Source organism: Triticum urartu, chromosome 3A (genome assembly GCF_056163025.1).
Source record: "Triticum urartu cultivar PI428250 chromosome 3A, HENAU_Tu73, whole genome shotgun sequence".
Taxonomy (NCBI): domain Eukaryota; kingdom Viridiplantae; phylum Streptophyta; class Magnoliopsida; order Poales; family Poaceae; genus Triticum; species Triticum urartu.
The window spans coordinates 666,931,156-666,954,641 of NC_141875.1; the positions used below are offsets into that span (position 1 = coordinate 666,931,156).

Below are 23,486 nucleotides of genomic sequence, written 5' to 3' on the forward strand. Positions count from 1 at the left end.
GATTTGAGTTTGAGCTTATCAGGATGAAACTTTTTCATATAAGCATCGCAACCCCAAACTTTAAGAAACGACAGCTTAGGTTTCTTGCCAAACCATAGTTCATACGGTGTCGCCTCAACGGATTTAGATGGTGCCCTATTTAACGTGAATGCAGCTGTCTCTAATGCTTAAACCCAAAACGATAGTGGTAGATCGGTAAGAGACATCATAGATCGCACCATATCTAATAAAGTACGGTTATGACGTTCGGACACACCATTATGCTGTGGTGTTCCAGGTGGCGTGAGTAGTGAAACTATTTCACATTGTTTTAACTGAAGACCAAACTCGTAACTCAAATATTTTACCTCTGCGATCATATCGTAGAAACTTTTATTTTCTTGTCACGATGATTTTCCACTTCACTCTGAAATTCTTTGAACTGTTCAAATGTTTCAGACTTATGTTTCATCAAGTAGATATCCCCATATCTGCTCAAATCATCTTGTGAAGGTCAGAAAATAATGATACCTGCTGTAAGCCTTAATATTCATCGGACCACATACATCAGTATGTATGATCTCCAACAAATCTGTTGCTTGCTTCATTGTTCCGGAGAACGGCGTTTTAGTCATCTTGCCCAAAAGGCATGGTTCGCAAGCATCAAGTGATTCATAATCAAGTGTTTCCAAAATCCCATCAGCATGGAGTTTCTTCATGCGCTTTATACCAATATGACCTAAACGGCAGTGCTACAAATAAGTTGCACTATCATTATTAACTTCGCATCTTTTGGTTTCAATATTATGAATATGTGTATCACTACGATCGAGATCCAATGAACTTGTTTCATTGGGTGTATGACCATCGAAGGTTTTATTCATGTAAACAGAACAACAATTATTCTCTGATTTTAATGAATAACCGTAACAATAAACATGATCAAATCATATTCATGCTCAACGCAAAAACCAAATAACACTTATTTAGGTTCAACACTAATCCCGAAAGTATAGGGGAGTGTGCGATGATGATCATATCAATCTTGGAACCACTTCCAACACACATCGTCACTTCACCCTTAACTAGTCTCTGTTTATTCTGCAACTCCCGTTTCGAGTTACTAATCTTAGCAACTGAACTAGTATCAAATACTGAGGGGTTGCTATAAACACTAGTAAAGCACACATCAATAACATGTATATCAAATATACTTATGTTCACTTTGCCATCCTTCTTATCTGCCAATCACTTGGGGTAGTTCCGCTTCCAGTGACCAGTCCCTTTGCAGTAGAAACACTTAGTCTCAGGCTTAGGACCAGACTTGGGCTTCTTCACTTGAGCAGCAACTTGCTTGCCGTTCTTCTTGAAGTTCCCCTTCTTCCCTTTGCCCTTTTTCTTGAAACTAGTGATCTTGTCAACCATCAACACTTGATGTTCTTTCTTGATTTCTACCTTCATCAATTTCATCATCATGAAAAACTCGGGATTCGTTTTCGTTATCCCTTGCATATCATAGTTCATCACGAAGTTTTACTAACTTGGTGATGGTGACTAGAGAATTCTGTCAATCACTATCTTATCTGAAAGATTAACTCCCACTTGACTCAAGCGATTGTAGTACTCAGACAATCTGGGCACATGCTCACTAGTTGAGCGATTCTCCTCCATCTTTTAGCTATAGAACTTGTTGGAGACTTCATATCTCTCAACTCGGGTATTTGCTTGAAATATTAACTTCAATTCCTGGAACATCTCATATGGTCCATGACGTTCAAAACGTCTTTGAAGTCCCGATTCTAAGCCGTTTAAGCATGGTGCACTAAACTATCAAGTAGTCATCATATTGAGCTAGCCAAACGTTCATAACGTCTGCATCTGCTCCTGCAATAGGTCTGTCACCTAGTGGTACATCAAGGACATAATTCTTTTGTGCAGCAATGAGGATAAACCTCAGATCATGGATCCAATCCGCATCATTGCTACTAACATCTTTCAACACAATTTTCTCTAGGAACATATCAAAATAAACACAGGGAAACAACAACGCGAGCTATTGGTCTACAACATAATTTGCAAAATACTACCAGGACTAAGTTCATGATAAATTTAAGTTCAATTAATCATATTACTTAAGAACTCCCACTTAGATAGACATCCCTCTAATCCTCTAAGTGATTACGTGATCCAAATCAACTAAACCATAACCGATCATCACGTGAGATGGAGTAGTTTTCAATGGTGAACATCATTATGTTTATCATATCTACTATATGATTCACGCTCGACCTTTCGGTCTCCGTGTTCCGAGGCCATATCTGCATATGCTAGGCTCGTCAAGTTTAACCTGAGTATTCTGCGTGTGCAAAACTGGCTTGCACCCGTTGTAGATGGACGTAGAGCTTATCACACCCGATCATCACGTGGTGTCTGGGCACGACGAACTTTGGCAACGGTGCATACTCAGGGAGAACACTTCTTGATAATTTTAGTGAGAGATCATCTTATAATGCTACCATCAATCAAAGCAAGATAAGATGCATAAAAAGATAAACATCACATGCAATCAATATAAGTGATATGATATGGCCATCATCATCTTGTGCTTGTGATCTCCATCTCCGAAGCACCGTCATGATCACCATCGTCACCGGCGCGACACCTTGATCTCCATCGTAGCATCGTTGTCGTCTCGCCGATCTTATGCTTCCACGACTATCACTACCGTTTAGTAATAAAGTAAAGCATTACATCGCGATTGCATTGCATACAATAAAGCGACAACCATATGGCTCCTGCCGGTTGCCGATAACTCGGTTACAAAACATGATCATCTCATACAATAAAATTCAGCATCATGCCTTGACCATATCACATCACAACATGCCCTGCAAGAACAAGTTGGACGTCCTCTACTTTGTTGTTGCATGTTTTACGTGGCTGCTACAGGCTTAAGTAAGAACCAATCTCACCTACGCATCAAAACCACAACGATAGTTTGTCAAATAGACTCCGTTTTAACCTTCGCAAGGACCGGGCATAGCCATACTTGGTTCAACTAAAGTTGGAGAGACAGTCGCCCGCAAGCCATCTATGTGCAAAGCACGTCGAGGGAACCGGTCTCGCGTAAGCGTACGCGTAAGGTTGGTCCGAGTCGTCTCGTCCAACAATACCGCCGAACCAAAGTATGACATGCTGGTAGGCAGTATGACTTGTATCGTCCACAACTCACTTGTGTTCTACTCGTGCATATAACATCAACATAAATAACCTAGGCTCGGATACCACTGTTGGGTTTCGTAGTAATTTCAAAAAATTTCCTACGCTCACGCAAGATCATGTGATGCATAGCAACGAGGGGGAGAGTGTTGTCTACGTACCCAACGCAGACCGACTGCGGAAGCGATGACACGACGTAGAGGAGGTAGTCGTACGTCTTCACGATCCAACCGATCAAGCACCGAAACTACGGCACCTCCGAGTTCGAGCACACGTTCAGCTCGATGACGATCCCCGGACTCCGATCCAGCAAAGTGTCGGGGCAGAGTTTCGTCAGCACGACGGCGTGGTGACGATCTTGATGAACTACAGCAGCAGGGCTTCGCCTAAACTCCGCTACAGTATTATCGAGGTATATGGTGGCAGGGGGCACCGCACACGGCTAAGGAATAGATCACGTGGATCAACTTGTGTGTTCTAGGGTGCCTCTACCTCAGTATATAAAGGAGCCAAGGGGGGAGAGGGGCGCCGGCCAGGGAGAGAGGCGCAGGAGGAGTCCTACTCCTTCCGGGAGTAGGACTCCCCTCCAATCCTATTCCAACTAGGATTCCCCGAGGGGGAAAGAGGGAGAGGGGGGCCGGCCACCTCCTCCTAGTCCTAATAGGACTAGGAGAGGGGGAAGTGGCGCAGCCACCTTGGGCTGCCCCTTTCTCCTTTTCCACTAAGGCCCATGAAGGCCCATATGGCTCCCGGGGGGTTCCGGTAACCCTCTCGGTACTCCGGTAAAATCCCGATTTCACCCGGAACACTTCCGATGTCCAAACATAGGCTTCCAATATATCAATCTTTACGTCTCGACCATTTCGAGACTCCTCGTCATGTCCGTGATCACATCCGGGACTCCGAACAACCTTCGGTTCATCAAAATGCATAAACTCATAATATAACTGTCATCGTAACCTTAAGCGTGCGGACCCTACGGGTTCGAGAACAATGTAGACATGACCGAGACATGTCTCCGGTCAATAACCAATAGCGGGACCTGGATGCCCATATTGGCTCCTACATATTCTACGAAGATCTTTATCGGTCAGACCGCATAACAACATACGTTGTTCCCTTTGTCATCGGTATGTTACTTGCCCGAGATTCGATCGTCGGTATCCAATACCTAGTTCAATCTCGTTACCGGCAAGTCTCTTTACTCGTTCCGTAATACATCATCTCACAACTAACATATTAGTTGTAATGCTTGCAAGGCTTATGTGATGTGTATTACCGAGAGGGCCCAGAGATACCTCTCCGACAATCGGAGTGACAAATCCTAATCTCGAAATACGCCAACCCAACATCTACCTTTGGAGACACCTGTAATGCTCCTTTATAATCACCCAGTTACGTTGTGACGTTTGGTAGCACCCAAAGTGTTCCTCCGGCAAACGGGAGTTGCATAATCTCATAGTCATAGGAACATGTATAAGTCATGAAGAAAGCAATAGCAACATACTAAACGATCGGGTGCTAAGCTAATGGAATGGGTCATGTCAATCAGATCATTCAACTAATGATGTGACCTCGTTAATCAAATAACAACTTATTGTTCATGGTCAGGAAACATAACCATCTTTGATTAGCGAGCTAGTCTAGTAGAGGCATACTAGTGACACTTTGTTTGTCTATGTATTCACACATGTATTATGTTTCCGGTTAATACAATTCTAGCATGAATAATAAACATTTATCATGATTATAAGGAAATAAATAATAACTTTATTATTGCCTCTAGGGCAAATTTCCTTCATTATCTACGTACCCTTATAGATCGCAACGGAAGCGTTGACACAACGTAGAGGAAGTAGTCGTACGTCTTCTTCCCGATCCGACCGATCCAAGCACCGTTACTCCGGCACCTCCGAGTTCTTAGCACACGTACAGCTCGATGACGATCCCCGGGCTCCGATCCAGCAAAGCTTCGGGGAGGAGTTCCGTCAGCACGACGGCGTGGTGACGATCTTGATGTTCTACCGTCGTAGGGCTTCGCCTAAGCACCGCTATGATATGACCGAGGTGGAATATGGTGGAGGGGGGCACCGCACACGGCTAAGGAACGATCACGAAGATCAACTTGTGTGTCTATGGGGTGCCCCCTGCCTCAGTATATAAAGGATGGAGGAGGAGGAGGCCGGCCAAGGCTATTGGTGCGGCCAGGATGGGAGTCCTACTAGGATTCCAAGTCCTAGTAGGAGTCCATCAAGAGGGGAGGAAGGGAGAAGGAAGTGGAGGAGAAGGAGAGGTGGCCGGCCCCCTTTTCCCTAGTCCAATTCGGACCAAAGGGGAGGGGGGGCGCAGCAGCCCCTTGGCCCTTTCTCCTCTTCCCACTAAAGCCCATCAAGGCCCATTGCTTCTCCTGTAACTACCCGGTACTCCGAAAAATACCCGAATCACTCGGAACCTTTCCGATGTCCGAATATAGTCGTCCAATATATCGATTTTTACGTCTCGACCATTTCGAGACTCCTCGTCATGTCCCTGATCTCATCCGGGACTCCGAACTCCTTCGGTACATCAAAAACTCATAAACTCATAATATAACTGTCATCGAAACCTTAAGCGTGCGGACCCTACGGTTCGAGAACAATGTAGACATGGCCGAGACACGTCTCCGGTCAATAACCAATAGCGGGACCTGGATGCCCATATTGGCTCCTACATATTCTACGAAGATCTTTATCGGTCAGACCGCATAACAACATACGTTGTTCCCTTTGTCATCGGTATGTTACTTGCCCGAGATTCGATCGTCGGTATCCAATACCTAGTTCAATCTCGTTACCGGCAAGTCTCTTTACTCGTTCCGTAATACATCATCTCACAACTAACATATTAGTTGTAATGCTTGCAAGGCTTATGTGATGTGCATTACCGAGAGGGCCCAGAGATACCTCTCCGACAATCGGAGTGACAAATCCTAATCTCGAAATACGCCAACCCAACATCTACCTTTGTAGACACCTGTAATGCTCCTTTATAATCACCCAGTTACGTTGTGACATTTGGTAGCACCCAAAGTGTTCCTCCGGCAAACGGGAGTTGCATAATCTCATAGTCATAGGAACATGTATAAGTCATGAAGAAAGCAATAGCAACATACTAAACGATCAGGTGCTAAGCTAATGGAATGGGTCATGTCAATCAGATCATTCAACTAATGATGTGATCCTGTTAATCAAATAACAACTCTTTTGTCCATGGTTAGGAAACATAACCATCTTTGATTAACGAGCTAGTCAAGTAGAGGCATACTAGTGACACTCTGTTTGTCTATGTATTCACACATGTATTATGTTTCCGGTTAATACAATTCTAGCATGAATAATAAACATTTATCATGATATAAGGAAATAAATAATAACTTTATTATTGCCTCTAGGGCATATTTCCTTCAGTCTCCCACTTGCACTAGAGTCAATAATCTAGATCACATCATCATGTGATTAACATCGATAGTTCACATCATCATGTGATTAACACCCATAGTTCACACCGCCATGTGACCAACACCCAAAGGGTTTACTAGATTCGGTAATCTAGTTCACATCGCTATGTGATTAACACCCGAAGAGTACTAAGGTGTGATCATGTTTTGCTTGTGAGAGAATCTTAGTCAACGGTCTTTCACATTCAGATCCGTTATGTATTTTGCAATTTTCTATGTCTACAATGGTCTGCACGGAGCTACTTTAGCTAATTGCTCCCACTTTCAATATGTATTTAGATCGAGACTTAGAGTCATCCAGATCCGTGTCAAAACTTGCATCGATGTAACTTTTTACGACGAACCTTTTTGTCACGTCCATAATCGAGAAACATATCCTTATTTCACTAAGGATAATTCTGACTGTTGTCTAGTGATCTACTCCTAGATCACTATTGTACTCCCTTGCCAAATCAGTGCAGGGTATACAATAGATCTGGTATACAGCATGACATACTTTATAGAACCTATGGCCAAGGCATAGGGAATGACATTCATTCTCTTTCTATCTTCTGCCGTGGTCGGGCTTTGAGTCTTACTCAACTTCACACCTTGTAATACAGGCAAGAACTCTTTCTTTGACTGCTCCATTTTGAACTATTTCAAAATTTTGTCAAGGTATGTACTTATTGAAAAAACTTATCAAGCGTCTTGATCTATCTCTATAGATCTTGAAGCTCAATATGTAAGCAGCTTCACCGAAGTCTTTCTTTGAAAAACTCCTTTCAAACACTCCTTTATGCTTTACAGAATAATTCTACATTATTTCCGATCAACAATATGTCATTCACATATACTTATCAGAAATGCTGTAGTGCTCCCACTCACTTTCTCGTAAATACATGCTTCACCGCAAGTCTGTATAAAACTATATGCTTTGATCAACTCATCAAAGTGTATATTCCAACTCTGAGATGCTTGCACCAGTCCACAGATGGATCGCTGGAGTTTGCACATTTTGTTAGCACCTTTCGGATTGACAAAACCTTCTGGTTGCATCATATACAACTCTTCTTTAATAAATCCATTAAGGAATGCAGTTTTGTTTATCCATTTGCCAGATTTCATAAAATGCGGCAATTACTAACATGATTCGGACAGACTCAAGCATAGATACGAGTGTGAAACTCTCATCGTAGTCAACACCTTGAACTTGTCGAAAACCTTTTGCGACAATTCTAGCTTTGTAGATAGTAACACTACTATCAGCGTCCGTCTTCCTCTTGAAGATCCATTTATTTTCTATGGCTTGCCGATCATCGGGCAAATCCATCAAAGTCCATACTTTGTTCTCATACATGGATCATATCTCAGATTTCATGGCCTCAAACCATTTCGCGGAATCTGGGCTCATCATCGCTTCCTCATAGTTCGCAAGTTCGTCATGGTCTAGTAACATGACTTCTAGAATAGGATTATCGTACCACTCTGGTGCGGATCTCACTCTGGTTTACCTACAAGATTCAGTAGTAACTTGATCTGAAGTTACATGATCATCATCATTAGCTTCCTCACTAATTGGTGTAGTAGTCACAAGAACAGATTTCTGTGATGAACTACTTTCCAATAAGGGAGAAGGTACAATTACCTTATCAAGTTTTCTACTTTCCTCCCACTCACTTCTTTCGAGAGAAACTCCTTCTCTAGAAAGTTTCCGAATTTAGCAACAAAAATCTTGCCTTCGGATCTGTGATAGAAGGTGTATCCAATAGTTTCCTTTGGATATCCTATGAAGACACATTTCTCTGATTTGGGTTTGAGCTTATCAGGTTGAAACTTTTTCACATAAGCATTGCAACCTCAAACTTTAAGAAACGACAGCTTAGGTTTCTTGCCAAACCATAGTTCATACGGTGTCGTCTCAACGGATTTAGATGGTGCCCTATTTAACGTGAATGCAGCTGTCTCTAATGCATAACCCCAAAACGATAGTGGTAGATCGGTAAGAGACATCATAGATCGCACCATATCTAATAAAGTACGGTTATGACGTTCGGACACACCATTACATTGTGGTGTTCCAGGTGGCATGAGTAGTGAAACTATTTCACATTGTTTTTAACTGAAGGCCAAACTCGTAACTCAAATACTCTTCTCTACGATCAGATCGTAGAAACTTTATTTTCTTGTTACGATGATATTTCACTTCACTCTGAATTTTTTTTGAACTTTTCAAATGTTTCAGACTTATGTTTCATCAAGTAGACATACTCATATCTGCTCAAATCATCTGTGAAGATCAAAAAATAATGATACCTGTCGCGAGCCTCAATATTCATCGGACCACATACATCAGTATGTATGATTTCCAACAAATTTGTTGCTCGCTCCATTGTTCCGAAGAACAGAGTCTTAGTCATCTTGCCCATGAGGCATGGTTCGCAAGCATCAACTGATTCATAATCAAGTGATTCAAAAAGCCCATCAGCATGGAGTTTCTTCAGGCGCTTTATACCAATATGACCTAAACGGCAGTGCTACAAATAAGTTGCACTATCATTATTAACTTTGCATCTTTTGGTTTCAATATTATGATTATGTGTATCACTATGATCGAGATCCAACGAATTATTTTCATTGGGTGTGTAACCATATAAGGTTTTATTCATATAAACAGAATAACAATTTATTCTCTTACTTAAATGAATAACCGTATTACAATAAACATGATCAAATCATATTCATGCTTAACGCAAACACCAAATAACACTTATTTAGGTTCAACACTAATCTCGAAATAATAGGGAGTGTGCGATGATGATCATATCAATCTTGGAACCACTTCCAACACACATCGTCACTTCACCCTTAACTAGTCTCTATTTATTCTGCAACTCCCGTTTCGAGTTACTAATCTTAGCAACTGAACTAGTATCAAATACTGAGGGGTTGCTATAAACACTAGTAAAGTACACATCAATAAGATGTATATCAAATATACTTATGTTCACTTTGCCATCCTTCTTATCCGCCAATCACTTGGGGTAGTTCCGCTTCTAGTGACCAGTCCCTTTGCAGTAGAAGCACTTAGTCTCAGGCTTAGGATCAGACTTAGGCTTCTTCACTTGAGCAGCAACTTGCTTGCCGTTCTTCTTGAAGTTCCCCTTCTTCCCTTTGCCCTTTTCTTGAAACTAGTGGTCTTGTCAACCATCAACACTTGATGTTTTTCTTGATTACTACCTTCGTTGATTTCAGCATCACGAAGAGCTTGGGAGTTGTTTCCGTTATCCCTTGCATATTATAGTTCATCACGAAGTTCTACTAACTTGGTGATGGTGACTAGAGAATTCTGTCAATCACTATCTTATCTGAAAGATTAACTCCCACTTGATTCAAGCGATTGTAGTACCCAGACAATCTGAGCACATGCTCACTAGTTGAGCGATTCTCCTCCATCTTTTAGCTATAGAACTTGTTGGAGACTTCATATCTCTCAACTCGGGTATTTGCTTGAAATATTAACTTCAATTCCTGGAACATCTCATATGGTCCATGACGTTCAAAACGTCTTTGAAGTCCCGATTCTAAACCATTAAGCATGGTGCACTAAACTATCAAGTAGTCATCATATTGAGCTAGCCAAACGTTCATAATGTCTGCATCTGCTCCTGCAATAGGTCTGTCACCTAGCGGTGCATCAAGGACATAATTTTTCTGTGCAGCAATGAGGATAAACCTCAGATCACGGATCCAATCCGCATCATTGCTACTAACATCTTTCAACACAATTTTCTCTAGGAACATATCAAAATAAACACAGGGAAGCAACAATGCGAGCTATTGATCTACAACATAATTTGCAAAATACTACCAGGACTAAGTTCATGATAAATTTAAGTTCAATTAATCATATTACTTAAGAACTCCCACTTAGATAGACATCCCTCTAATCCTCTAAGTGATCACGTGATCCAAATCAACTAAACCATGTCCGATCATCACGTGAGATGGAGTAGTTTCATTGGTGAACATCACTATGTTGATCATATCTACTATATGATTCACGCTCGACCTTTCGGTCTCCGTGTTCCGAGGCCATATCTGTATATGCTTGGCTCGTCAAGAATAACCTGAGTATTTCGCGTGTGCAACTTTTTTGCACCCGTTGTATTTGAACGTAGAGCCTATCACACCCGATCATCATGTGGTGTCTCAGCACGAAGAACTTTCGCAACGGTGCATACTCAGGGAGAACACTTCTTGATAATTTCGTGAGAGATCATCTTATAATGCTATCGTCAATCAAAGCAAGATAAGATGCATAAAAGATAAACATCACATGCAATCAATATAAGTGATATGATATGGCCATCATCATCTTGTGCCTGTGATCTCCATCTCCGAAGCACCGTCATGATCACCATCGTCACCGGCGCGACACCTTGATCTCCATCGTAGCATCATTGTCGTCTCGCCAATCTTATGCTTCCACGACTATCGCTGCCGCTTAGTGATAAAGTAAAGCATTACATCGCGATTGCATTGCATACAATAAAGCGACAACCATATGGCTCCTGCCAGTTGCCGATAACTCGGTTACAAAACATGATCATATCATACAATAAAATTCAACATCATGTCTTGACCATATCACATCACAACATGCCCTGCAAAAACAAGTTAGACGTCCTCTACTTTGTTGTTGCAAGTTTTACGTGGCTGCTACGGGCTTAAGCAAGAACCAATCTCACTTACGCATCAAAACCACAATGATAGTTTGTCAATTTGACTCCGTTTTAACCTTCGCAAGGACCGGGCGTAGCCACACTCGGTTCAACTAAAGTTGGAGAGACTGTCGCCCGCAAGCCACCTATGTGCAAAGCACGTCGGGAGAACCGGTCTCGCGTAAGCGTACGCGTAATGTCGGTCCGGGTCGTCTCGTCCAACAATGCCGCTGAACCAAAGTATGACATGCTGGTAGGCAGTATGACTTATATCGCCCACAACTCACTTGTGTTCTACTCGTGCAAATAACATCAAACCATAAAACCTAGGCTCGGATGCCACTATTGGGGAACGTAGTAATTTCAAAATTTTCCTACGCACACGCAAGATCATGGTGATGCATAGCAACGAGAGGGGAGAGTGTTATCTACGTACCCTTGTAGATCGCAACGGAAGCGTTGACACAACGTAGAGGAAGTAGTCGTACGTCTTCTTCCCGATCCGACCGATCCAAGCACCGTTACTCCGGCACCTCCGAGTTCTTAGCACACGTACAGCTCGATGACGATCCCCGGGCTCCGATCCAGCAAAGCTTCGGGGAGGAGTTCCGTCAGCACGACGGCGTGGTGACGATCTTGATGTTCTACCGTCGCAGGGCTTCGCCTAAGCACCGCTATGATATGACCGAGGTGGAATATGGTGGAGGGGGGCACCGCACACGGCTAAGGAACGATCACGAAGATCAACTTGTGTGTCTATGGGGTGCCCCCTGCCTCAGTATATAAAGGATGGAGGAGGAGGAGGCCGGCCAAGGCTATTGGTGCGGCCAGGATGGGAGTCCTACTAGGATTCCAAGTCCTAGTAGGAGTCCATCAAGAGGGGAGGAAGGGAGAAGGAAGTGGAGGAGAAGGAGAGGTGGCCGGCCCCCTTTTCCCTAGTCCAATTCGGACCAAAGGGGAGGGGGGGCGCAGCAGCCCCTTGGCCCTTTCTCCTCTTCCCACTAAAGCCCATCAAGGCCCATTGCTTCTCCCGTAACTACCCGGTACTCCGAAAAATACCCGAATCACTCAGAACCTTTCCGATGTCCGAATATAGTCGTCCAATATATCGATTTTTACGTCTCGACCATTTCGAGACTCCTCGTCATGTCCCTGATCTCATCCGGGACTCCGAACTCCTTCGGTACATCAAAAACTCATAAACTCACAATATAACTGTCATCGAAACCTTAAGCGTGCGGACCCTACGGTTCGAGAACAATGTAGACATGGCCGAGACACGTCTCCGATCAATAACCAATAGCGGGACCTGGATGCCCATATTGGCTCCTACATATTCTACGAAGATCTTTATCGGTCAGACCGCATAACAACATACGTTGTTCCCTTTGTCATCGGTATGTTACTTGCCCGAGATTCGATCGTCGGTATCGAATACCTAGTTCAATCTCGTTACCGGCAAATCTCTTTACTCGTTCCGTAATACATCATCTCACAACTAACATATTAGTTGTAATGCTTGCAAGGCTTATGTGATGTGCATTACCGAGAGGGCCCAGAGATACCTCTCCGACAATCGGAGTGACAAATCCTAATCTCGAAATACGCCAACCCAACATCTACCTTTGGAGACACCTGTAATGCTCCTTTATAATCACCCAGTTACGTTGTGACGTTTGGTAGCACCCAAAGTGTTCCTCCGGCAAACGGGAGTTGCATAATCTCATAGTCATAGGAACATGTATAAATCATGAAGAAAGCAATAGCAACATACTAAACGATCAGGTGCTAAGCTAATGGAATGGGTCATGTCAATCAGATCATTCAACTAATGATGTGATCCTGTTAATCAAATAACAACTCTTTTGTCCATGGTTAGGAAACATAACCATCTTTGATTAACGAGCTAGTCAAGTAGAGGCATACTAGTGACACTCTGTTTGTCTATGTATTCACACATGTATTATGTTTCCGGTTAATACAATTCTAGCATGAATAATAAACATTTATCATGATATAAGGAAATAAATAATAACTTTATTATTGCCTCTAGGGCATATTTCCTTCAAGCCCCGCCTTCGCCATGGCAGAACGCTTCCCCGGAGATGAGGCGGCGGCCAACGGCTTCGGCCGCCGTTCGCTCCGCGAACAGGAGTCCTGGCTCTTGTTCCAGGCGAACATCCCGGCGCCGCCGGACATGCGCGCCGGGCCGACGGGGTGGAGACTCAGCGCCGGGGGAGTGCCCATTCCCCCATTGCCCGACGCCGTTGCGAAGCCGAAGTACTTCGCCAAGGAGGTCGAGATCGTGCGCGCGTCCCTCACCGACGCCGAACTCTCCCTCCCCCAGTACGCCGCCGACAACCACGCGGCCTGGGCGGCGTATTTCGAGCGCTGCCAACAGCAGCGCTTGGCGTCCACCAACGGCGCGCCGGTGGTCGGCGGCCGGCAGAACAGCGAGGGGCGCCACCTCTGGTGGGGCGTCCCCGGCCGCACACTCGAGGGCGTGCTCACGTACCTCGAGGGCGGCAACGACCCGCCGTTGGCGTACCCCCCGGCGAGGGTGGCCGCCCCGGCGCAGCACCGACGCGCCGGGCCATGGGCGCCAAGGAGGTTCGGCGCCTCCTCTTCTTCCTCCTCGTCACGCTCTTCTTCACACTCCTCCGGCTCTCCGGCGCTGCTCGGCGTCAAGGCCGAGCCCGCGGCGGAGACGCCGCTCGGCCGGCGCACTCGCAGCGCCGGCATCGTCATTAACGAGGGCGGCCGGCGCGCCTCCTCGTCGGCTCCTCCGCGCTTCGTCAAGTCAAAGACGGAGCCGGGGCTGGCGCCGGTGAAGACGGAGCCGGGGCTGGCGCCGGTGAAGGCGGAGTTCGACGACGACGACGCGGCCCTCGAATGGGCGCGCCAGGACTCCATTGCGATGGAGAAGGCGCGCCGCGAGAAGAAGAAGGAGCGCCAGTGCGCCGCCCTACGCCGCTTCGAGGAGCGCCGACGCGGCCGCGAGGAAGGCGGGGTCGTCGTCTTGTGCGACAGCGACGGCGATGATGACGCGCCGCCGCCTGTTCGCCATGGCGACGCCGGGTAGGGGTCCAGCAGGGGCACCCGCGTCAAGGAGGAGAAGGCCGACGACGACGATGGCGGCGACGGCGGCGATGACTTCAGCCCCTTTCTTTTTTTTAGATTAGGTTAATGTAATGTTTGGCCGAATTTCGGCGAAATTTGCCATGTTTGACCGAAATTTAACTAGTTTTTATCATAACTTCGTCAAACGGTTCTGTCTTTTTTTTAAGATATGCGACTGGGGGCGGCCCTGGGGGCCGACGGCTGGAGACCGACTCGCCCCAGGATCATTTTTTCGCCGGCTCACCTCCAGACGGCGCTTTTAGACACCCCCTGAGGGCCAACTGCTGGAGATGCAGCAAGCTACTGCTACAGGTGCGATGCGAGCGCGGTGGCGCTGCAAGTCAAAGCGGCCACGTCTCCGCTCCCCACCGCCGCACATCTCCCCTACCCTCCGTTCTGCACAGCACAGGAGATCTATCTATCTATTCATTCACACCTCTTCCCCCGCCGCTCTCCGCTCTACCGACCGGCACCGGAAAAGACAGAGACGCGCGCGTCGGCTGGCTCCTGGTTCCGCCGTCCCGCTTCTCCCGATCCCCTTCCGAGGTGGAGTAGGTAACGACCTCTGACTAACCTCTTGGTTTGGTTGCTCACTACTGCCCGCTACCACCTCCGGACGGGGCCGCCGGGGATCGATCGGATCGACACAGCCTTTCATTTCATGCCCACGCCCATTCACTGCTCCATCACTTGGGATCGGAGCTTCCTGTTTCTTCCGTTCGGTTCGTGATCCTAGCCTCGTAGGCGAGCATGCTACCTTCAGATCTTGTTCACACGACCAAGCCTCAATGGCTCAATCAAACCTGTCCTGCCTTCTGAATCTAATAGATCACTCACACTACTTGTTTATTTGCATCCTTGTTAACTGGAGTATTTAGCATATAAAAAGGGAATAAGTGGATTCTACAGTTTATACAACCTGACCCCTTTTGGTTGACCATATGTTGTTTTTTGCAGTTTAGTTGTAGCTGCCTGGCATGGCTGCTGAATCCGAGACCGAGAGTGGCAACTGCAGTGCCTGGGCGGCAAAAGATCCTTCGGGAGTACTCTCCCCACACAGTTTCAACCGCAGGTAATAAGCAAACCACGTGCTAACACTCTCTTTGCTTTAGCAAACGAGTGATCCTTCTGGAAGTGGTAAATAAGAGTATGCAGTTCACACAAGCTCCCGTAGAAGAAAGCTTTAATAATGCAGTTATTGGTGCTGTGTGTTATGCAATTCTGTTTTCTGTGTGCTTTGAACAGGTTGTTTCTGTTCTCTGAATAAATGTAGACTTCTAGTACGCGCTAGCCCAGTTATTCATCGCTGTAAATTATGAATAGAAACCTTGATGCTGCCGAGTGAATAGCTAGCTGCTTTGTTAGCTTGTTTATTGCTTCTTATAACTAGTTCTTATGCATGCTTGCTACCCTGATTGATTACCAGGACTGTACGACATGACGATGTTTCTTTGAGGATCACGCATTGTGGTGTCTGTTACGCCGATGTTATCTGGACAAAAAATAGGCACAATGACTCGGTGTACCCTTTAGTCCCTGGGTAAGCTTTTCAGATCATCGTATTTATTTACTTGAATTGTTTTTGTATCAATCCGTTCATTGACCCCATCTAGTTGCTAGCATTTTGTACCAACAAATAATGGTTTATGTGCTAAGTTGGGTGCCCACGATTCAATATGTTACAGGCATGAAATTGCTGGAGTTGTAACTGAGGTTGGTTCAGACGTCAAGGGCTTCAAACTGGGCGACCATGTGGCTGTTGGGACATACATCAACTCATGCCGTGACTGTGACAACTGCAATAGCCTCCTCGAGAACCACTGCTCAAATTTTGTTTTCACTTTCAACGGTGTTGATACGGATGGTACTGTCACAAAGGGAGGATATTCCACTCACATTGTAGTTCATGAACGGTATGGATGCATTCTCTACTGAAAGTTCTGAATTTGGTGTAGATTGTCTTTGGACAATGGTCGTGGCAATTCTTTTTTGCCTCCAAGTAAAAACCCAAGTTTCTCGTATAACAATATTGCATTTACTGTTAATTCATGTCAGGTACTGCTATAAAATACCTGATGGCTATCCACTGGAAAAGGCAGCACCTTTGGTTTGTGCTGGGATCACTGTGTACACTCCGATGACGCGACATAACATGAACCAGCCAGGAAAGTCACTGGGTGTCATTGGTCTTGGTGGGTTGGGTCACATGGCAGTGAAATTTGGGAAAGCATTTGGACTGAAGGTGACTGTTCTTAGTACAAGTGAATCGAAAAGAGATGAAGCAATCAGCGTTCTTGGTGCAGATAATTTTGTGGTGTCATCAGATAAAAAACAGATGGAGGTACCGAACTCTTTAAGCCTCTTTTATAAAGCTGAGTATGGAACAAGAAATAACAGACCACAACAAGCACATATCTCCTTACCTTATGTTAGATTCCAGTTGAACTAGCATTAAGCCATTAAATGCACAAAGGAACGGAGCTCGGTAAACCCTACAGTCTAGAACCTAGTAACCTACTTCATATTTCAAAGGAGTACAGTTAAACTGAAACAGGCATGTCCTCAGTTAGTGTGCTTAAATAATTGTTTAAATGCTTCCAGTATCAAACAGTTTCTTATCAACCTACTCCACTATTTCTCCCTGCTGCTGTTCCCAGAAAAAGTGGAATGCTCATTCAGGAGACACTTGTGACATATGAAATGGTCCAACATATTCCGCGACTAGGATTGACGCCACACTTCGTAACACAATTCTGCTCTTCTCTTGTTTTTTCTTCTGAAAGATCTCATCTTTTCGTGTTTACTGGAGAATATTTTCACCAACACAAGATACTATTAATTTTGGTTTTTTGATTTATTACATGTACAATGGGTAACTTATAGCATATGCAGAGTGACTCTTAAGTTATTTGCGACGTTGTTCTAAAATTATTTGATTGCAGAATGTCTCTTTCACAAGATGAAGTAATATAGCTGAATTCTGCTTGTTATTCTTCTCACTCTGCTTATAGTAAGTGAGAATAACGAAATGATTCATTTCTGCAGTCCCTGAAAAATTCTTTGGACTTCATTGTCGATACTGCCTCTGGTGACCACCCATTTGACCCTTATCTCGCACTTCTGAAAGTTGGTGGCGTAATGGCGCTAGTTGGCTTTCCTGGAGAAATCAGAGTGCATCCTGCAACACTTAATCTGGGTAAACACCAGCTGTTGAGTGAAAAGTATATTTATTTTTACCTTTTATGGTTGTATGAGACTGTATGCCTTAAAACAGGCCACTAGCTGTTGGTTTCATGGCTCAAAACTTGCCGACGGAATGTGGATATATAAGCATTCGAACGTTGTTGCTGGTGTTTTGGTGTAGTGAAACTGGGTTTCGGCCTTTTATCGAAAGATAACTAATCAGAACTTCCTGCAGGTGCACGGACTTTGTCTGGTAGTGTGACTGGAGGCACGAAGGACACCCAGGAGATGATAAACTTCTGCGTGGCAAACAAAATCTACCCAGAGATTGAGGTTATAAAGATAGACTACATCAACGAGGCCCTTGAGAGGCTCGTCAACCGGGACGTGAGGTACCGGTTTGTAATCGACATAGAGGGCTCTTTCAAGTAATATGCTTGCGGTCGGCACATTTTGAATCCTTATAAAAGCATGTGGAATAAGTTGAATCTTGTGGGAATGGAGGGCTTTCTTCTGTAATGTTCTGGTATATTTTCCTGTCCATGCAATCTTGTGGTATATTGGGGACAGCACAGCAGCACAAGTGGAAGGGCAGCTCTTTAGAAGGGAGAGACTTAACTTGCCCTTCAAATTTCATCACATCCAAATTACTTTGAAAACCGGAAACCCGTTGGTGCGAAAATATTTTTTGAAATGCCAAAAAAAATTCCATGTGTTCTTCATCACATCCAAATGCTACATACAAGTTTGTAGGCAAAAAGGTTAAACATTTTAGCCATGCAAAAAAAACACACCAAATGTCACCCTAAATGTTTTTTTTCACCGGCGAAACACCGCTGCTCTGTACAAATTGCAACATTTTGTTTCCATGTAGGTCATGATATTCAATTTCTGTATTTTGTTCCTATCTATCTATTCGGTTTTAATTTCCCTTTATAACAAACACGACGATAACTGGCACCTAAAAGGAGTCCGTGCTAGCAACAGCTACCAGTCTTCAATGCCTCAATGGTGTGGCTGGCCCTGATTCCTGCAGCATATAGTTCCCGATTCCTGCAGCATGGTTATGCCAGGATCCTAACTGAACCTAACACTGTCAAGATGAAATGAACACTTCATCAGATAACAGACGTCCAGGATGAATCATGATGAGTGAAGACAGACGACCCGGATCAATGCAGTGAACTTGGGTTTACGTTTAGTTCAGCTGATGCTGTTTGCAAGAAGAAGAAAATTCGCCTTTACTGTTTATCGTCTACCTCGCTTGTCGGGCATATAAGCCGTGTGTTGCTTCATCACTGAGAAGTAAGAAAAAAGGTATTCCGTCGTGTCTCCAGTGCACTGTAGCTAGGGTTCGTCATTCTTCACCTGTATCCCGGACTGATCCCCAAAACCAGGGATGAAATCCCACAGGAATCGGGCGCAACACCTACGGATCCTCACGAGGTACCCCACAACGAGATATACCCACGTTATGTGTTTATATCATATAACCTAGAGTTGTCTGTTTTTTACTTATTCTGCATGCTTTCCTATTTCAGAGACTTTTGCATCAAAGAAACTATAAATATCTTCAGATCAGCGACACACTTGCCCTTGCATCCTCCAAGCAGTACAGAATGAATAGTTGTGGAATGAGAGACTATATAGCATAATAAAGATTGTAATGTTTATTCCCTCGGAGCGGAGAAAAAAAGAATGTAATGTTTATGCTCTACCAAAAATTTCTTAATCTGAATTCCAACCTTTATGAGTATTTTACATGTTGGCAACCTGGTAATTATGTGTTGGATCACTCACCTTACTTAAATGGACACAAGCTCAAAAAGTTTACCACTCACCTATTAAGCATTTGGAACTTGACACATGATTACATACATAAACATAAAGGCAAAATGTGGTACTCTGCTCAAAAAGTAAGATGCCTGCTATACTTCCCATGGATAAGAATGGTTGATCTATGCCAAAACAAATACCACTCCGTAACAAAATGTAAGATGTTTTTACATTTTGGTACACAGTGAGTAACAAAATGTAAGTACCCACTCAGGAAAAAAGTACCAGTTCCACTAACACAATGGCCCCTCGAACAAGGAACATGCTTCAGTCAATTCACGTTACAAGGGTTGTGTTTACGGTGCGCCACCTTTCCAAAGTTCCACTGGAACCAGAACCATCATAACCTAAAATCGGCTCAAGTTCCGCGGATCAGCTACCCAGGTGCGTACTGTGAATCCAGCGACTACTATTTAGTCCTATTTACAGACCAAAAAAAAGCGTCAAAGGCCTGCGTATTTCAGTCTCATCGCAGCCACTTCATCCTTCATCGCCTGACAGTATTTTTCTGCAGCTTCTACTTCCTTCTCCAGGCTGGCTAGATCGATTCCTTCGCTCGACTCATCACGCACAGATGCACTGCGAGCTTGCTTTTTTCCCTCCAAGTGCCTCTGCATTGTTAGTACATTGTGTTTCAGATTACTCAGATGGCTTGAGAGTGACTCAACATCTTTTGGTTCTTGCTCTTTGGTCCGGGCATCCTCGAGCCTTGCCCTGGAATCTTCAAGCCTTCTAAGTCGGGCCTGTGGCTCCCTCAGACGGGCAATGAGATGCTTCACATTGAACCCATTTCGTTCCAGTTGCCGAGCTTTTCTCATCAAATATGCAAACTCCAAAGCATCTGTATCACAGGATGTCTTGAGCACCTCCCTAGCCAAGCCAACCAACATGAACCACAGTCCACTACAGGCCAGATCTCGTATAGTGTCACTGGTGTTGACCAACCCTCTGTAATGTGGTCTCTGGGGAATGAACTCAAAGAACCGAGGGTACTCCCTCATGGCTGCTTCAGCATAAGGGTCAATATCGCTCTTCTTCGGCGTCTCTTTCTTTCCTTCACCTCCATCATCTTCATCTTCATCTTCATCAGAGCTTTCCTCCCGTTGTGAGAAAAGCCCGCAGCGCACAAACTCTTGTAGCACCAGGACAAGTTGCCTGTCCTCATCTTCCTGATCATCATCGAGGTTTATCACTTCACATGTTGGTTCAAGAACAATGCATTCATCGTCACTCTCAGGCTGTGGCAGCTCATCACATCTATTAATGTAACAATTAGGATCCTTTTGGAGACCATGGTACTTCTGGCCGTCAAATTGCAAGGAATTCTTCTCAGGATAACTGGCAATCGAAGGTCCGTCATCATATTGCTGGAGACCTTCATGGCACTCGCTGGCAAGTACCTTACTTTTCTTGTGCATATCACCATTTTCAGAGAGTTCATCTCGTCTTTTTCTGTTCCCATTCTTTCTTTCCACCGCGGTTGCACTGGAGTCCATATCACATGGACTACTACGGTCTAGGACAATCACCTCTGTTTTGTTCCCCTGAGCTAGCTGCTGCCCTTCTCTGATGCGTTTTCTGTTATCTTGCATTGTACTTTCTCCAGATTTACCAGCTGCTGTATCTGCATCCATTGGAGATGAGCCAGCGCCGTTTTCATCAACTGGCGTAACATACCGGTCAGCTTCCTGGTGCGTCACAAACTCGCCATTCAACCACGCAACATATTCCTTGCTAGCAACGCCGCGTCTGCAGATGCCAGGTATCCACACCTTGATCCCCTTGGAATCAAACCCATGTACAAGAGGAAAAGGCACATCCTGATCATAACCGAGCTGCCTCGCAACAATGTGGGGATTGTACATTGCCGAACTATCCAAATCATCGCCATACGATCCAGTCAACACGGCTTGCCTGATAATCGCAATGTAATCCTCCAACCACTCTGGCTGATCCTTACCTCTGGAGCTCACCAGGAGAGTTTCCTTGCTGAACCACTCAGGTTCAGTCCAGTCGAGCGAATTGCGCAGGTAAGGCCTCCACTCGAAACAATCCTCTTGCTGCAGAACATGCAAAGCCTCCTCTTCTGTGGTCTTCCTCCTCCTCCGAGACCAATAGAGCGCCCGGACATTGGAGAGAGGGAACTCCGGCGCTTTCAGCTCCGGCGGCTGCAGGCGGTCGTAGCGCTCCCACAGCCAGACCTGCAGCAGCCAGAGCGGCGCCCAGACATCGACGCGGCCACTCGCCCCCTCCTCCGCCCCGGAGGTGACAATCCTGTCCATCTCGGCGTAGAGATTGGCCACCACCGCCGGCCCTAGCGCGACGCGCTCCCCGAGGCTAATCCTCGCGGCGAGCGCGAAGACGCGCTCCGGCAGCTCGGCGCCCTTGGAGCGCAGGCGCGGGGCGACGAAGAAGGCGAGCCAGTAGGCGAGGAAGCCGAGGCGGCGCAGCTCGTCGTCCTCGCCGGGGCGGATCCTGCTCTCGAACCACTCGAGCCAGACCTCGGCGGAGACGCGGCGGGCCTTGCGGGCGCACGGGTGGAGCGCCCGGATCTTCTCCTTCTCGACGACGAGGCGGGCGCGGATGTCCTGCTCGGTCGGGGTGAGGGGCCGGTCGAGCGGGGCGCCGGAGGGGGGCAGGCCGGCGAGGAGCAGCGCGTCCTCGAGGGAGAAGGTGGCGGGGCCGGCGGGGAGGCGGAAGGCGTGGGAGCCCGGGTGCCAGAGCGAGAGCAGCGCGGACAGGGCGTGCCGGTCGGGGACCACGGCGGCGGTGGATGCCGCAACGGCGTCGTGCACGCCCGCGGCGCGGAGGACGGGCGCGAAGCCGGGGTCGGCGAGGGACGACCTGGCCCAGTCGTGCCAGCGCGCGCAGGGCGTGAGGTGGCGGAAGGTGAGCCGCGGGACGGGGCTGGGCGGGGAGGCGGCGCACGGGGGCGGCGGGGGCGGCGCCGGCGCGTGGGGCGGGACGGGGACGGTGAGGAAGGTCGGGCCCTGCTGCTCGCCGTTGCGGAGGTCGTAGCCGTCGGGGGCCGGCATTCTAATCTGTGGCGGGGCGGGGCGGGGCGGCGGCGCCGGCGGCGAGGGTGGGAGGGAGGGAGGGAAAAACTGGGAGCTTTGGGGTTGGGGTTTGGGGGAAACCGTCGGGAATCAGGCGGCTAATTTGATGGCGCTGCTGCTAATCTCTCTGGGGTTGGGCTAACCGCAGGCGAGATTCACGGTGGGAGGTTACTGCTTAAATCGTGTCACACGATCTCAATCCGTTCCGTGGTCGACTCGGTTGCATGCCGTGGGGATGCTAGTCGCCGGGGTTCGTTTTGGGTAACTCGGGGCAACTCCAGGGTGGTACGTTTTCGCCGACAGCGGCAGGTGCTGGACCGCAGGGTGAGCTTAGGCTGACTAGAGGAAAAAGGACATACTATGGTCCAAGCTACGGATGATTGGCATGTGGATTGGTCTTCGGGTTTAGTTCGGGTTTGTGGGAATTCGGTCGTGTGGATTGGTTTGGTGCACGAGGTTGCAAGTGTGGAGCATCCGGATGTTTTGCGTTGGAGTTGCCCTTAAGCCTTGCCAGACTTTCCTTTTTGATGATTTTGGAAAATGTTGGCTCGGCTTTTGGGATTTCAAACTTTTGGCAGGGACAAGAAAAAGTCAAACTTTTGAGATTTCAACTTCCAAATGATTCAAAATATGTGCATGTTTGAAAATTTTCAAGTTTTGAAAAACTGTTGTTTAAGTGTTTTTTTAACTTTTGGAAAATGCAAAACCAAAAGCTCATGGTTTAATTTTTTAACTTGTGGGCTTTTAACCTTTTCAAAATTTCCAACTTTCAATAAATTCATTTCGAATTTGTACATAAGGGAGACAAAGAAAAAAGAACAAGATGGAATCATATTTGGCCTCACATTGTGTGATAAATGTTGGGAGGGAGAGTCACGCGGTGGGCACACCATC

General features: G+C 46.1%; 2 protein-coding genes across 3 annotated transcripts; one reads left to right on the top strand and one right to left on the bottom strand.

The window, feature by feature from the left end:
* Positions 1 to 14,915: 14,915 nt before the first annotated feature.
* On the top strand, positions 14,916 to 18,219 carry LOC125529288 (putative cinnamyl alcohol dehydrogenase 1). 2 transcript variants are annotated; one of them, XM_087513908.1, is made up of 7 exons: positions 14,916 to 15,072; positions 15,475 to 15,589; positions 15,944 to 16,057; positions 16,203 to 16,430; positions 16,573 to 16,858; positions 17,563 to 17,713; positions 17,936 to 18,219. In XM_087513908.1, exons 2-7 carry the CDS (start codon positions 15,495 to 15,497, stop codon positions 18,130 to 18,132), a joined length of 1,071 nt encoding a protein of 356 aa, XP_087370034.1. In that variant the 5' UTR covers positions 14,916 to 15,072; positions 15,475 to 15,494; the 3' UTR covers positions 18,133 to 18,219. The 2 variants fall into 2 exon arrangements, with proteins under 2 accessions (XP_087370034.1, XP_087370033.1); XM_087513907.1 differs by lacking the exon at positions 14,916 to 15,072 and having other exon boundaries at positions 15,459 to 15,589.
* Positions 18,220 to 19,750: 1,531 nt separating this feature from the next.
* LOC125529287 (uncharacterized) lies at positions 19,751 to 23,109 on the bottom strand. The gene has a single exon (XM_048693691.2). The coding sequence runs from the start codon at positions 22,569 to 22,571 to the stop codon at positions 19,980 to 19,982; it is 2,592 nt and encodes an 863-aa protein (XP_048549648.2). The 5' UTR covers positions 22,572 to 23,109; the 3' UTR covers positions 19,751 to 19,979.
* Positions 23,110 to 23,486: the final 377 nt, after the last annotated feature.